The sequence below is a fragment of the Alosa pseudoharengus genome, unplaced genomic scaffold (genome assembly GCF_046254945.1).
Source record: "Alosa pseudoharengus isolate Yale_2024_CS ecotype anadromous, Long Island Sound unplaced genomic scaffold, YU_APseudo_1.1 YU_APseudo_1.1_scf_14, whole genome shotgun sequence".
In the NCBI taxonomy this organism is placed as follows: Eukaryota; Metazoa; Chordata; class Actinopteri; order Clupeiformes; family Clupeidae; genus Alosa; species Alosa pseudoharengus.
Genome location: NW_027468609.1, coordinates 5,445,914 through 5,462,577, shown reverse-complemented (window position 1 = coordinate 5,462,577; position 16,664 = coordinate 5,445,914). Strand labels below are relative to the sequence as shown.

At 45.8% G+C, this 16,664-nt stretch overlaps 1 protein-coding gene across 3 annotated transcripts in view; it reads right to left on the bottom strand.

Annotated features, from left to right (window-relative positions):
- LOC143122725 (rapamycin-insensitive companion of mTOR-like) overlaps window positions 1–16,664 on the bottom strand; it is a 46,586-nt gene that overhangs the window by 6,057 nt on the left and 23,865 nt on the right. For 2 of the 3 annotated variants that reach the window (XM_076283540.1, XM_076283539.1), the window contains 19 exons: window positions 16,644–16,664; window positions 16,353–16,399; window positions 15,819–15,954; window positions 15,380–15,579; window positions 14,681–14,807; window positions 13,680–13,844; window positions 12,727–12,803; window positions 12,370–12,448; window positions 12,021–12,130; window positions 11,771–11,858; window positions 11,441–11,533; window positions 10,407–10,513; window positions 9,787–10,073; window positions 7,075–8,218; window positions 4,188–4,268; window positions 3,148–3,325; window positions 2,941–3,025; window positions 2,314–2,526; window positions 373–528 (listed from right to left, as the gene is read on the bottom strand). The exon at window positions 16,644–16,664 is cut by the window's right edge and continues 81 nt beyond it. In XM_076283540.1, coding sequence (XP_076139655.1) covers window positions 373–528; window positions 2,314–2,526; window positions 2,941–3,025; window positions 3,148–3,325; window positions 4,188–4,268; window positions 7,075–8,218; window positions 9,787–10,073; window positions 10,407–10,513; window positions 11,441–11,533; window positions 11,771–11,858; window positions 12,021–12,130; window positions 12,370–12,448; window positions 12,727–12,803; window positions 13,680–13,844; window positions 14,681–14,807; window positions 15,380–15,579; window positions 15,819–15,954; window positions 16,353–16,399; window positions 16,644–16,664 — 3,394 coding nt within the window. The remainder of the gene's footprint in view (window positions 1–372; window positions 529–2,313; window positions 2,527–2,940; window positions 3,026–3,147; window positions 3,326–4,187; window positions 4,269–7,074; window positions 8,219–9,786; window positions 10,074–10,406; window positions 10,514–11,440; window positions 11,534–11,770; window positions 11,859–12,020; window positions 12,131–12,369; window positions 12,449–12,726; window positions 12,804–13,679; window positions 13,845–14,680; window positions 14,808–15,379; window positions 15,580–15,818; window positions 15,955–16,352; window positions 16,400–16,643) is intronic. The other variant, XM_076283538.1, reaches the window with a different exon arrangement.

Below are 16,664 nucleotides of genomic sequence, written 5' to 3'. Positions count from 1 at the left end.
TTTTCTGGAGATATGTTCGATGCTTTCTGTAGCCCAAATGGCATAACACCATACAGGAAATTCTGAAGGTTGCACGCTTGCAATACAATGAATCATACAGTGTTGATAAAACAAGAATGAACACCAGTATTGCTGCACTTTGAGGCACTCTGTAGGTACACAATTGGAAATACTTTTATCTATTTGTTATTGGGTGCTGAATTCTTTAACAATATAGGCGACTTTGGGCATTGCTTGTCATGGTGATGCTGTATAATGGCACTGACCGTCTTATTTAAACAGGTTTAAAGTAGCTATTTTAGGTCCAGCTCAGGTCAGTTGACGACCGAAGAGCCCAAAGGCAAAGGGAGAGAGGGAGACAGAGGTTCTTACCCAACACCAGCTCTGTGCTGCGGGCGCTGCCCACTGAACCCTGGGACACAGCATCGCTACAGCCTGACACTCCAGAGAACTTGGACTGGGGCATCACCTCCAGCTGGTTATGGATGGGCTGTGTGCACCACTCAGAGTATGGTACGTCAGCGTATTCTAGGGAAGGGTGAGAGAAGGTGAAAGAGGATGTCAGCAAAATAGCTCAACTGCTATCGGCTACATGTGGCTTTAGAAAAAGGCGCCATGTTTACACTCATGTGCACAATCACACATGTCAACTGGAAGTTTAAATAAGTACATATTTGTGACAAATAGCTCTATCTGACGGCGTATTGACACTTGAGGTGCATTCAAATGCGACAAACCGGTGGTGTTGGAGGGAACACATTTTTTACATTTGCATGTTTTTGTGCAAACATTCCACATTGTTTGTTTTAAGATGTAGTAGTCCAGTGTACAGAACTCCTCAGACCGTTTGTGTGTGTCAAAGCAAACCAAAAAAACAAACTTTGTTTACCATTTTGGCACACCTCTGAGTTCCTGGGTACTGATGGTGCATGCCACAAAATAAACAGGATAGTGTGTGTGCCAGGGTCCAGCTCAACCTGTCTGGGAGACTGTACATAAACTCTTACTTCAGTACTGCAGGAGTGGATCAGACAGGGTGTTGAAGAATGAACTCTTAGAGGTTGGGAGTTTTAGAAAAGGATGGTTCTGTGAAATTCTGTTAAGTGTGTTGGAACCATTTGTACTGTTGTATACAGCCAGTTAAGAGTATTGATTGAAATAACTGAAAAAAAAACTGACCAATACAAGCTAGAGTCAGACCTCAGTCAGACAAGATGATGGTTGACCAGTCTGTGAAGAGGTAGTATAGTATAGTATAGTATAGTATAGTATAGTATAGTATATACAGTATACTCTTTTGATCCCGAGGGAAATTTGGTCTCTGCATTTATCCCAATCCGTGAATTAGTGAAACACACTCAGCAAACAGTGAACACACACTAATCCCGGTGCAGTGAGCTGCCTGCAACAACAGCGGCGCTCGGAGAGGGGTTAGGTGCCTTGCTCAAGGGCACTTCAGCCGTGCCTACTGGTCGGGGTTCGAACCGGCAACCCTCCGGTAACAAGTCTGAAGCGCTAACCAGTAGGCCACGGCTGCCCACTGATTAGTGCCTGTGACTGTGATGTTGTCTGTCTTTGTTATGATTGTGTGTGTATGTTAGCCTGACGAGCCAGACCCACATTAAAATGTAGGGTCTGGGCACTCACTGTTGGCAGTGCTCAGTCCGAGGGGCGGGATAATCGGTTGTCTTTCAAATTCCCTCTGCACACAATAGGACAGCTACAACTCATGAGTCCCATGCGTTTTCCCACCAGCGGAGCTAGTTGGGCTAGTTCAAACTTGCCAATTTAGCAAAAAGCATAACTCGTGTCATGCTGTTCGCCAACAGCAACATCCATCTTCTTTGTTTTCAAGTAGCAGGGAATTCAAGCCAAACCGTTGCAACTCTGCCATCAATCATTATGTTAAGCCCGCCTAACGTCTCTATACACAATGTGATTGGCCCTATCGAAGTTTAATTTTTCCAGCTCGCAAGCCAACGGAGAGTTGCTAGACTAGCCCGGGCAGCAAATTACACTTGCTGCTGCTAGGGTGCGTCTAGATTTCTAGGCTATGTGTACGTGTCTGTGCACGTGTCTGTGCACTACATCTTTTTTTTTAAATGTTGTTACTTGTAAACCAGCACATGGGGTGTTGAGAAACACAATTTCTGTCCACTGTGCAACAGCTTGTTGCATGGTTGATTGATAATGAAGTTCACTTTGACTTTGAGCCGTTTTGGGCACCGAAATAAGTCAATAAGTGAGTTACACGGCCATTAACCCTCAAGCATGCTAGCCTGTAGCAGCATGCTGACGGACTGACTGACCGACCTGGTCGGTTGGGGGTGGTGGAGCTGGAGTTGTTGGCGCTGCAGCCCAGCACCTGCAGCCCCACGCAGTAGAGGCAGTTGTCCTCGCTGTGCTCCTGCAGACCCGTCTCCTCCAGATCCAGCAGCTGCTGCTGGTCAGCCCGGCTCACCGACATCAGCTCCGTGATGCTCAGCTGGGAGCGCAGCACAGCGTGCCGAGAGCCTTCGCTGGGACCTGCGTGGGGAGTATGGAAATGAGGAGAGAAGAAAAACCGTACATGGAAACACCTGAGGCACTAAGAACACTCTGCAATGTGCACTACATGTACGTGCCACTATCGTGCTGCAGAAAAAAACACAATGACATCAAGCCGTGACCAATATCTGTTCATTTATCCACATCAAGAGCAACAGACAACTGAAAACCGACGCAAAGACAGAGAGAGAAAAGGCTGGAGGTAAGTGGAATACAGGAAAAGCTCCACCATCCCCAACCAGACAGAAGACAATCAGAGGAAGAGGGAGAAATGAGAGGAGTGAGAAATGGATGATTTCATTGTGTGTTGAGGAAATCACAACAGAAGGCACAGACTGGTGGCGAGGATACTACACCACACCCTATTAAAAGCCAAGTAAAGCATCTCTCTACCATCAGATTCTCCAGCAAAAAACTTGGCTGATCGGTCCTCAGATGGTGGGCTTGTTCTCTTCTGGAAATATGGTGTCTCTTTGATCTGTCCAAAAAGACAAACATCACGTAAATCCATCAAATGACCAAATGCATGTAGTTATCACAGATCAGACAGAGAGGGATGTGGAGATTTCCACAGTCAGGTTTGTGGACCAGCGAGTGCACCTGGAACATGTTGTTGAGGTCCACAGGCAGGGCCAGACCGATGTAGTCGTCCAAACTGCCGTAGGTGACGCTGGACACCATGGAGCGCACCGAGGAGGAACGCTGGAGGCTCGTCTGACTGATGGGGCTGAGCAGGTCCTCCTTATCCAGAGAGGCAAAACTCAGGGCCTTCAGGAACCTACACACACACACACACACACACACACACACAGTGTCAGCACAGACACACCCATGGCTGACTGCACATGGACAGGAAACAGAAGGGGGAAGAACGATTTGGAGGAAAGCCTGAGAGAAAACATCTACTGGGAAGAGCAACAGGGACAGAAAGAAAGTGGAAGAAAGTAAAGACTAAAAGAGCTTTTTTTAATGGTCAAAATCATGGGAAACAAACATGGAATTTATTTATTGGCACAGCAGCAGGTCATGGCAAAAAAACAGTCTGCACGCCTTGCCAAAACTCCAAGTGGATAAAGAAGGGATGAATCATCAGATATGTTTTAGAGTTCAGGGACAAGAGTTGACTCACAAGTGTCTACGCACCAGACTAATATTCACAGGCTTACCTGATTACTAATGTGGGAAATCACCACTTTAATGCTCATGCATACACTCAGAAACAAAACGATCAACAGCAAGGATCTGAAGTGAACTGTTAGGACAATCACTATCATTGCTGTGAGTGAGTTTAGCACTGGTCAGGGAAAGAAGGAAAGGTTCAGGTGTCATTTCTTCTCTAGGAAGCACAAATCAATGGGAACAAACGAACAAGAAGGAAACCAAATGGGTCTCAGGGAGGATTCCTCATACAGGATGCAGAGGCTGCAGCGCAAAGGCCTCTGGGAGTTGCAGGAAGAGTTGAGGATGAAGGAGCAAACATGAATGGGCAAAATCAAAATGGAACAAAAACAAAGAAGACTTGGGGGTGGGGGGAGAGAGAGAGAGAGAAAAAAAGAAAAAGAGAGAGAGAGAGAGACAAAGATCGGTAGGGAGACAGTAAAGAAGCAAGTTTGTGTGCCCCTGAGGGACGATCCACGCACCGTGGGAGGGGCAGTCTGGGCTGCCTGCGGGAGCCCCCTGCTGAGCCTTGGCCCAGGCAGCTGAAGTGCTTTTTAGTGTACCTGAGGGACCACCAGAAACACAGGTCATGTTATTCTCATACCAGTCAGACCCAGGGGCCGGGGGCAGAGTTGAGAGACTTGGGGTCTGGGTTTGTCGCTGGTTGAAATGATGGGTTGAATTTGGCCCTGCGATGGACATCACTTCAGACTATGCGTGTTGCAACAGGCTGGAGGCTGTTCAGCTTGCTCACTGATGCAATAGGAAGTTGAGGTTGCAAGCACAACCTGCGGCTTTCTAATAGCTCAAGTGCTTCTATGTGGTGTAAAGCCCTTTGCGTGAAGCTGCGCTGCTATTCTGCCACGCTGGACCTCTAGGTTACCAAGACTTAGTCCCCAAAATGACAACGAAGTGTTTGTTGTGCATCTGTATATGACCTAAGGAGGCTGCGTGTCCCTGGTTGAGCAGAGGTGCAGTGGCGTCTCTAAGTACAGTGATTATGACAGCCAGTGAGTCAAACTTGTGAAATCAAGATAAGTTGAGAAAATGGAGGGATGTTTTTTTTTTTAAAGAGACTTCCTGACTGCTCTCTTCACACAGGTCACACGCTCAGAGAAGAAGATGAAGAGATATCCATGAGTGCACATCATTGGCCGAATGCAGTTGGCTGAACGGGAACAGGAGCTTATCAAAAAGAGAAACTAGCTTGCTGAAAGTGCAGCTACAGTACATAAGCCCAACCGAATGCATTAGTGTTTGTGTGATGATTAAAATTGATAGCTAGAGTCTAAATACTCATCCTCGGAAATTATGAGCAGCCTTCTAGAATGAGCCCTCCTAGGATCGGCATAATTCTACTCAGAACACTCTCACATCAATTCATCAAGTATGGCTCTCTCAGCAAGCTCTTCTGATGAGCAGATAAAAATGACTCAGACAGGAAAGGCAGCTCTCAACAATATTCTCTTGTAGTAAAGTAAAGTAAAGTAAAGGAAAGTATACTTTATTGTCCCCAACGGGAAATTTCTGTAATTTTAGTAAGGCACTGGCTCTGGTCCACAAGTAAGTAAAGGGTCAAGTGTAGACTACGGTGAAAAAGACTAGCAGCAGCGGGCAGGACCACGTACACAGTCCACTGGACAAAAAACACTGTACTAATCACAGGAGCGATCATCTCACCATTTCAAGCCAATTTCAAGAGTTGCTACAGTCTGAGATGCTGATATGAACCAAAGGTGCAACATTACACATAGTCCACTTTCGACTTCCAAGGGGCATAACCAGTCGCGTAATTACCATAAAACAAAAAGTTGGTCCATTGAACTCTTACCGAATCCTTTTTGAAGCACAGCAAACACATCTTTCCTTTAAACAAAGGTTTTAAGCAGTCGTACACTCAATTTCAGAGAAATCTCACATCCATCAGCTCAGCCATTGGTTGTGTACAAAAACAGTGCCAATTGTCCCCCTCTTTCTGTCATTGTATAAAGCCCACCCCACGCCAGAAAAGTGGTTGTGATTGGCTTCTGGGATTTCTGTGAATTGCAAGAGGAAATTAAAATCTGCTCTCAGATTTGTGTGGTCCCCAGGTTGCAATCCGCAGCAGCATCCAATAATCCAGTATGCACATGACTACACCAAAGTTACATCTCACAATTACTTCTACTTCCATTGTCAAAGTTCCCGTAGAGAGGAAGGCATGAGAGGAGACATTGGTACCTATACTTCCAACAAACAGGCTTACAAAGACTTCAAGTTCATACTGATCAAAACTGTAATTAGGCCTTGTATGGTAGAGGCTCTCAAACTTTTGGGGAGGCATGGACATTTTACAGAAGAGAAACAATTCCAAGGACAATCTGTAAGACAGATATAGCAATGTCATGGAGTTTATCGACGGGAGAAAATTACGTAATAGCGACGTTTTTTAAAAGATTTGTGAAAAACTTAATAAGGCTGGCTATCGACGCACGCCTGAACAAGTCAAATACAGGTGGAAGACCCTGAAGACATTGTATTATGCACCCAAAAGAGGGAACATGAAAATAATCGTAACTAATCTATGGTAAATGGTAATTTAGTTTAATGACATACATGTAGTATATTTTTGGGGGCTTTTTATGCTTTTAATGTGACAGGATAGTAGAGAGTGACAGGAAGCGAGTGGGAGAGAGAGTTGGGGTGGGATCCGGAAAGGACCACGGGGCGGGAATCGAACCCGGGCCGCTGGCGTACGGTGCAGGTCCCAGCCAGTTGTGCCACAGCTGGGGCCCAGATATGCATTTTTTAACAGTACTATACATTTTTTTTAAATATATAGCAAATTACTTCATGGACCTGTCTCTATGAGACGGGTGTGTACTGAAAGTAGATTAGTAAGCAAATGCATTTTTGGTTCCCTTTCTCACTTACGTGTCATTATTGCACGTTATTCAATAAGCATGGCGGTCACAGACCAGGCTAGAATTTACTGGCATGTGTAAAAGAGAACCGAAAGTCATGTGAGACAACGTATAGAAGGGTGGAGAGTGTGTGAGTAAGTGAGAGAGAGAGAGAGAGAAAGAGTGAGTGTGAGTGAGTGAGTGAGCGAGCGAGTGAGTGGGTGAGTGGGTGTGTGGGTAAGTGAGTGGGTGGGTGACTGGGTGAGTGGGTGGGTGTGTGGGTGAGTGGGTGTGTGGGTGTGTGGGTGAGTGAGTGGGTGTGCAAATGTGGACATCTCAGCTTCCGCAAATAAAAGTTCTAGATCATCTCACAGGCTTAAGTAATACATGGCTGTAATACACGCTATATCCACCTCTGTCTGTGTGCGAGTGTGTGTGTGTACACGTGTGTGTGTAAGAGTGAACTTGAGGACGGGAGGCCATTCACCTGCGTGGTGTGAGCCTGGAGTCCAGGCTGCCCGTCTTCATGGTGATGGTGTCGGTGAAGAGCACGTCCTTGGCGGGTGACGCGAGCGCCTCGCTGTGGGAGAGCGAGGCGTGGAGACGCTGCTGCTGCAGCCGCTTGAGCGTGGCGTAGCCGAGCGCGTCGCGCGGGCTGGTGTACATGAAGCTGCTGCTGCTGCTGCAGTCCGTCAGGCTGGCGATGGCGCCCACCGAGGGCGACTTGAGCGACTGGGCGCGGCGCGGCAGCGTGTGCGAGGAGCCCGGCGGCGCCAGCAGCACCGAGCTGGACTTGGACAGCGACAGGTGGTCGGACCGCGCCGGCGGCGGCGGCGTCCGGAGGGACTGGAGCGTCTGGAGCGTCTGCGCGCTCACCACCGTGGCCAGGCTGGCGCAGTCCGTGTCGCCGGCCGCCGACGAGGACGACGCGGTGGTGGTGCCGCTGCCCGGGTAGTCGGGGCCGCCCACCGTCTCACGCGACGGGCTGGAGCTCATGGAGCTGATGCCGCTGGTGGTGGTGTCCGTGTTGAAGCTCTGGCTGCGGCTCTTGAAGTGCACCCCCCCCGCGCCGCTCGGCCCGTCGCCCCCCGCCAGTCTCTCCCGGCTCGTCTGCTCCATCACCGGCGGCACCGTCGCCGCGGTAACCCCCGCCTCGCCCACTCCGCCGCCGCCGCCGCCGCTGGACTTGGGCAGCCGCTCCTCCAGCTCGCTGATGCTAGGCGTGCTGCCCTGGTTCTCGCCAGCCTTGTTGCCCACGAAGGACGTCTCCAAGCTGACCGTGGGGCTGCGTGGCATCAGCTGCCCGTCTGAAGGAGGGAAGACGGGACTGAACACGTCGCCGCCTCCGCTGCCCGGCGAGTACGCCGACGGCTCGGTGACGGTGCGGTTGCGCCTCAGGCCGCCCAGCTTGGGCTCCGACTGGGTCTTGCCCAGGCCGCTGCCCTTGGGGTCGCTGGTGCTGCGCAGCTTCTTGCCCGACAGGGAGATGAGGAAGCGGTTGCGCACAAAGCGGCTGGAGGCCAGGATGGTGAAAGGGCTGCGGTCCTTCAGAAGCTTGGGCCGCATGTAGAGCGGCTGGTCCTCTGGCAGGTCAGACACATCTAGCTTCTCATCGTCCAGAATATACATGCCTGCAGTCACACCGAAAACACACATTTAATGAACCACTGGACCTGACTGGGAATTGCTCATACTATAATATTATTGCTCATACATAATATAATTTATAGCAACTTTCTACTATAAAGCCTGAGTTGCTTGACACAAGTACATTAACCAACTGATCAAACACAAAGCAGCAATAAGCACTGTTAGTCTACAACTAGTGAGCAAACTACTGTACATAAAAAGCATGCAGAAACCATAGGACCCCCAGCAGCAGCACATTTGGCACTGATAAAAGCATGCTAGCTGCTGGATTCCAGTACTGTTGGCAGCACTTTGCAGCAAAGTGCACTTTTCTACGCATCTCTACTTTTTTCTGTTCTCCAAATGACCATATTAAAATATTAAAACTAATAACTAGTTGCGTATTGAAACATACCTCAAAAGTAGCAAATGTCTGCATAGAGTTGCTTTAAAAAGTTAAAATAAGAAGGTAAAACAAGATAGTAGTGGAATATAAGCAGCATTAATAGTACCACATTAATAACCATCTGTTGAGAGATTGCACTTTCTTCACACCTGGCATCAAATTTGTTTATGCTTCTGCCTGCTCCAACTGCCTAACCAAGGCCAGACCGTGTCAGATAACATTTCTTATCAATAAAAAAAAGAAGAAGTGCAAACATTGTTCTTGTTGAGACTGTTTTTTCACACCTTCTTATCATCTTGGGAGGTTCCAAAATACTTCCTCAGTCTGCCACAGCCCAAACCATCCATAAACGGAAAATTTCACCATGAGCTATGGCTCTTCAGACCAACCCATGTGGGCTCATAACCGAGTAAGCCATTTTCATCTAGGAGCCTCCTGCCTTATCAATTCAAAATGACAAAGTCATGCAAATAATGAAAAGGTGAACAATGAGCTGGGTGGCTCCAGCCAATCCTCTGAAGTCAAGGGAGCAACACACTGCCAGTCACCCATCGATGACCTTTAGGGGTCTGGAGTTTGCAGAGAGAATTCTGTAATACTCATAGAGTGCTTTCTATGGTCGACACGTCCTGGAGAACTCTGAATAACAGTACATTCAGCATTCATATCAACTGAATGCTAAAGCATTGCATTTGTAGAGTTGCACTCAACTGGTGACTTAATCATTGACACCAGACAAAGACTTACTCACTGGACTTACTGGGCTGCTCTGACTCACTCACTCACTACATAGTGGATTGGTGCCATGACCTCCAGATGATGAGTTTTGAACTCACTTGTGGTCCACATCATGTCCAGATGCTGCTCACACAAACACTTCCCTGTCCTGGGCCACATGTCTGAATGGGTACCTCTATCCACTATCTGACTTCGGACCTTAAGGCCCATCCATACTGCCAATGATCACTATAATGATAACAGCGAAAACTACAGTTTTAAGAATTAGTCTCACTAACTAATAAGAATGACCAACGGTTACTGTATGTTGGAGGACACTTGCAGTGCAATTTTGTGAGTTTTGTGAGAGACTGGCAGCCAATCAGAATCCATGGAGCCCATGTCACGACCCGGACGTCCATATGACAAGAGGCTTAACGGACTCACTGGGCTGAGTGGAGTCGCTCTCGCTGTTGTGCCGCGAGCTGGTCGACTCCGAGTTGAGGCTGAGCGTGCTGGGCCCGGAGGAGAGCAGGCTGGTGGGCAGGTGGTGCTGCTGCTGCTGGTGCTGCTGCTGGTGCTGGTGCACCTGGTGCTGCTGCTCCACCACCTCGTCGGGCACCACGGGCCACGGCTGCCGACGGCTGTGTCGCACCGCGTCCCAGCCCTGCTGCTTGAGCAGCTCGCAGCCCTGCTTGGTCTTGGAGACGAGGCCCAGCACGTACAGACACGTCCTGCGTGTGAGGGGGGGGGGGGGGAGGCAGTTGGACAGAGAGAGTGTGTAGGAGTGTGGGGTGAGAACCGGATATGGGCGGGGGTGGTAGTGAGGGTGGAGAAGACAGAATAAATGAGCACACATGCTGAGTAGGAGGGAATTCCCCTGAAGTTGTTCTGCCCAAGGGAAAAACATTCTTCCAAAAAATGTGCTAACTTCAGACTAAACATAGCCACAGGTTAGGTGAGTCAACCTGGAGTTGTAAGTTTGTCGTAAGTTGACAGAAGGTTCAAGTGGAGCGTTTTTACGAGAAGCGTGATGCCCTCAGAGGGATGTCTGGAGAATTACTCACCCTCGGATTGACAAAACCTCACAGTGCTGGGCCAGAGCAACGATATCCGGGATGACATTCTCCTCCTGAAGGAGGTTCAAGCCCCAGTTAGACGAACCAATGTTACCCTGTGGATAAAAACAACATCATTACTGGCTTGGTTCATGGCCAAAGTCTTAGAGAGAACATTAATATTAAAAAGGAACATGGTGTGTTGTTTATAGACAATTATGGACATAATCCTGTTAGATTTTAGTGGTTTTCTGTATGTCATTCTTTTGGTTCTTTGTTTAATACTGCAGAAACTGCAGGGACAGGACGTTTATTGTAAGCAGACAGAATGTTGTCACCTTACAATAGCAAATGGTGTACCTAACTAATTGTTCCCTCACAAGAGACGTCTTAATTGAATATCACTGCTATATCACTGTATCAGCCTGTTTCCCCCCCTCCAATCTGACCCCAGACGTGAATGTATATTCTGGTATTATAATTAGCCAGAAGTTTCCCAGATCTTTACTTCAGTTCATTACCTTGGCTTCACCTTGCAACACTGTGCTGTGCTGTGCGTACAACAGGGTTATCAGAACTCTGTTGTTACATCCAGAATAAAGAACTATTCTTTCGCAAGCCAGCCTCAAGTTTTTACCTGCTCTTAACTACACTGGAATCTACTCGGTCAACGGTGTCTCCATTTGGAATTAAGGAGACAATTTCAATAGCATTCTTCAGTTAATCCTTACAATGTGGAAATGTACAAAACAAACAGCTGTAAACTGTTCATTTGGTGTAAAAACAGTACATAACCAAATAACCATTGCTGTGTGTGGGAAGAACTATGTCTGTTTAGATAGTGCACGCCCCAAACCACAGGAGATCTGTAATCAACTGACGAATTCCAAAAGCACACGAGTGAGATCACCATAAGCCATGCAATAACCCAAAGACAAGAGAAAGAGGTTAAATCAGCTGCAATGCAACGGATTTTGGAAGAAAAATGTCTAATGAACAGATTAAGAAAATAAAACAAAACAAATAATTGAATGACCACTGACCAGTGCCCAGAGAGATGCCTTCAGCTGCTTGATGCCTTCCCATTTGTCCAGCACAGGCGATCTCACCGTATAGCTTAGGTCAGGAACCACATTCTGACAGACAGAAACACATACACATACAGAGAGAGACAGAGACAGATAGAGTAGAAGTAGGACTAAAAGAGTGGATGTCCATCATCCGTCCTAGGAATTTAGGTTTGTTGTTTTAAAGTAAATTAATTAATAATGTTTCTAAATCCTTTGGAACTGATTTTGAGATATACAGTACCATCAATAAAAAAAGACAGCTTCTAGTTATATTGTGCCATAGTAGATGCAAATAAGTATTACCTGGGTTTCCAATAGGTGGCAGCCGGTCTTATCATGGACGAGTTGCCCATACAAGTGCACTGGCAGATAAACATTTGGCCTCTGTAACCTGTCAGAAAGAGTTTTGAAACACATAAACAAATAATAAAAACTGTAAAACAGCTTTTAAGTCGATTTATAGCCTACCTAGTGCAGTCTAGTGCTGGCTGTGAATGATGTTATTAAATATAACTAGTTTGGAAAGATGAGGAGACAAGTCATAGCTCCAGACCTTTGGTTGCTGCGGCGTACGTAGTTATCTCCATCAACTGGTTTGCGGTAGGTAGTGAGAGCTTCATTTAGTTGCTCCTCAATCAGGTCCACATATTTCAGATTATACTCCTGACAAAAGATATGAACTCTGTATAGTTAGTCATCAAACCTCACGCCTGATTACTCCCATGCGGTGATGAGATGTGCAATTCCATCGCCCCTCCTGATTCTTTTTCTACAAGCTTCTTCATGACCAGAAGTCAATACTCAACCTGCAGTACACTGCAGCTGCATAGCCAAAGAATGGACAGAAAAGCAAAAAAGATTCACTACAGCTGGTCAATAGTGTTGTACTTCAGGTCACACACCTTCTGCCATTTCTCCAGCTGCTTTGTCACATATCCCCTCTCATTGAGGTAGGAGAAGCCCTTTGGGATAGACAAGAACCTGGACATAGGACACAAAATGCATCTGTTAGTGACATGGGACACAGCATAAAATACATCTGTTAAGGGCTTCTGGGAGATCTACACATCGCTAAAGTCTTTGGAAAAAATGCCTGATTACCAAACACATCAGTGAAGGCTGTTTCAATATTTTTAACACTGATTGTAAATAAAGTGATTGGAGAATAAATTTACTCTTGTTTACAACACAAGACAGTAAATGCTGTTTGCTTATTTTTTTTAATTTAATTTCATGGGCAATGTCTGTTGTTGACTGACCGTAAAAGCAGCAATACGCCCTTGTCGCCCAGGTGGGTAAGTGCTGGTTTCATCTGAATAAGTGCATGTAGATTCGCCTAAGCAACAGGTCCACACAAACTTAATTAGCACTCACAGAAGACCACTCAGTACAAATTAGGGGTGTAACGGTACACAAAAATCACGGTGTCTACCTTGGTTTTGAAGTCATGGTTTGGTTATTTTTCGGTACAGCCTATAAGTACTGCTAGCCTAAAATTCATTGACTATATTGCTGATGCGCAACAGTAATAGTATTTTGAAAAAGGTGTCCAATGTTTTTGCCGTTAATTGACTAAACGGACATATGGTCGCCACTTAATATGTTTCTGTGGGAAGTTGAATTTAAAACATGGTCCGCACACACAAAAAAAAGCCTACCGTACTGTTGATTACTGTTCAAGACTGCGTTCAGTACATTCGGTACACATCTGTATTGAACCTTAAGTCCTGTACCTAAACGGTTCGGTATGAATACGTGTACCTTTAACACCCCTAGTACAAATACAGTCACAAAAGGGAAACAACACGACTGAATTCGCAGACATAGCTGAATCAAAGTAAATGACACAGCATTAGGGAAGTGGAAGTCACAGTGAAGACAGCTGTGGGAAGACAAGGAATACGTGACTTATGGTAGGCCAGTAATGTCCACATCCTCAGACCTGGACATAATTTGACTCTGTGGAAACCGTTAACTTTTCCTCCATTAGAAGGACAAATTATATTTCTCATCAAGCCATATTTTCATGATATATGACAGATACTACTTTACACTTTCTATGGCTAAATTAAAAAATAAAAAAAACTTAAAGTAATAAAAAATTACCTTGTTGAAGGTGAGATTTTACAAAGCTTGTGTCTGATGTAATTCTACATAATAATATCGGGTTTTGTCACAAATATTTTCCACGTTGTGAGACCAGTCTGCTCACCTTGTCCTCGCAGGCCTCGTCCAGGATGTCCAGCGCCTCCATAGAGATGGCCTTGTTGCGGTCATGAAGCTGGGTGACCAGCAGCTCGATGCCCCAGTTGCTGAAGAACTCCACATTGGCGCGTAGGAGAACGCGCAGGTGCTTGGTGGCATATAGACGGCAGTTCTATGGTAATGAACAGAAAGAACATTGACATTGAACATGGGCTTTGGCAATAGTTTATTTCAGCCAACACACAACACTAAATTTAAAAAGCTTTAATTAAAAGAAAACTTTATAATAATTAGTTGCTTCAGTAGGGCTACATAATATCATTTAGCACTGTCATCCCAATGTTCACTTGCATAATAGGCACTGAGCAGAGAAACAGAACAGGGAACAGAGACATCGCAACATGATCAGCATTGCATTGCCTTATCTTCAATAGCATCTTTCGTTCTTTCAATAGCATGCAGCCTCACTTCAGGGTAATTTTGTAAGTACAAGTCAGAACAAGAACAATAATTTGGTGATTAGGCACGGCACTGAAAGCATGTACTGAACTATGGTATTGTTTGTCTCAAGTGTCAAGTCTCACCAAGGCTAATTAATTAGCTATTTATGTTGTCCCTGAGGCAATAGACCTTGGGATTCTACTTAAACCCAATACAAAGAGATATACAGTATGTGCCAAAAACTGTTACAGCCATTGTCAGCTATGAAATTCACTGTAATGCTGCAGATGATTTTTTTGCTAAAAAGGTTGTATGGGGATATGATTAAATGAATCCTGCTATAAAGCAAACGTACGATGACATACTGTAGCCATAATTTAAAACTTGAAGAGATCTGGCTCTGAGCCCAGATGTAAATGTATTACTACAACTCATAAAAACTAATAGAGTGAATGTGCTTCAGAAAGGAGGCCAGTCATTATTTGTGTCTGCACTCCAGGGAGAGACCTGAATGAGAGCAGATGTGAGATGGTCTGAGACTTATTTAGAGTAAGGTGGTGCTTTTACATCGGTGGCTGCGGTCAGGATTTTGGACAGGATGACCCTAGCCAGGCCATCGCGACCGTAGTCCAGCGTGGAAACGGTCAACTTCAGCAGGTGGTCCTGGTTCTTCAGAGAGCAGAGGTTCAACAGACTGAAACAGAAATAGAGAAACGTTTACATTAAGAGCAAAAGTGTTCTTATCATGTTCTGAAAACCTAAAGGGTTCTGTTTCACATAATCATCTTCTTCACTAGATTCAAGGGTAGAACATTCTTGCAATCATGTGGGCTACAAACCAAACAACAAAGGCTCTCTGAGGAATTTTTCATTTTCTACAGACAACTGTACAGGCTTTTCTGCACAAACAGAGCCCCCTGCTGACCGAAAAATGCAAGCTTCTCCTCCATGTAGATAAACCACTGTCCTCTCAGGCCAGGGTCTCCTCAGTTCAACATTATGGTCCACTTTTAGGATCGATCATATATTGATTATAGACAATTTTCGAATTACATTCAAATTCAAAATCATTTTAATGACCCACATTTCTGCTCATAAAAAAAAAACAACACAGGACAACGCTTAAGTTATCAAAAAACTCGTTTTTTTTAATTGCCTTAGGTTTTTGTTGAAATGTAGCTCAATGGTTCCCAAGTTCTAGGTGTATCACTGTGTGCAGAACTGTTACTAAAGGAGGAGCTGGTTGAGGAGGCGTTGAGCGCTCACCACTGGAATACGCCACACTTCTCCAGCATCTTCACGCCGTTAGGATGGGAGGAGAGGGTGCCCAGGAACAGGAAGTAGTGCTGGCTGAGCGTGTTCAGCAGCCCGTTGCTCTGGAGACTGCGGTCCGGCTTCAGGCCCGACGACGACGTCAGCCACTGGACAATGTCCTTCACCAGATCCTCCAGATAACCCTGGCCATCCTGTTGGACCCAAAGATACGTGTGTGAAAAAATACATGCATATACATAAACACCCACACAAACAACATTGCATTCAAATCCATTGGTAAAAGCTAACAAGTTCATATTTGAATGTTATGATACTGATCACAGTCTTGATATTAGTGTGGACAGGTAGCCCACATTTTGGTGGGAAAAAAGTATACGTGTGTGTGTGTGTGTGTGTGTGTGTGTGTGTGTGTGTGTGCTTTCTTCCTCACCTCCTCTGACTCCTGCAGGAACTCAATGAACTGGCAGCCCACCACAGTCAGCTGCTTAGCCTTGCTGTGGTCCAGCTCCAGGCTGGCATACAGCTTACTGCTGGGCTTGTAGAAGAACAGCAGCCGCCGCACAAACCTGCACACACACACACACACACACACACACACGCGCGCACACACACGCACACACACACAAACAAACACAAACTAACATTAGCAGAAGGAAACCTGTAACAAACACACATATACTCAGCCATATGATGACACTAGTATATAACACACACACACACACAAACTAACATTAGCAGAAGGAAACCTGTAAGAAACACACATATACTCAGCCATATAATGACACTAGTATATAACACACACACACACTAGCAGAAGGAAACCTGTAACAAACACACATATACTCAGCCATATGATGACACTAGTATATAACACACACACACACACACACACACACACACACACACACACACACACACCTTTAGGTGGGGCAAATAAATGAACGAGAAATGGATGAGTCCTTACTTGTGCATCGGCTCATCTTTGTTGGTCCGCAGGTTTACATTTGGCCACTAAAAAAACAATAGACATGAGAACATAAGGCGGAGGAACATTTCAAGACATAAAGCATTTTTAATGAAGGAGATTAAGTTGCATTCATGTCTCTGTTAATTGGGAGGCAAGCCTTTTCAAACCCATTTAAAGACAGACTAGGAGGACAAAAAATCTACCCAATTCACAATCACACACACACACACACACACACACACACAGCCTCCCTTGAGTTTAATGTTGAGAGTGTTTTTCTTCTCTCACCTTGAGTATGGTGCTGATGAG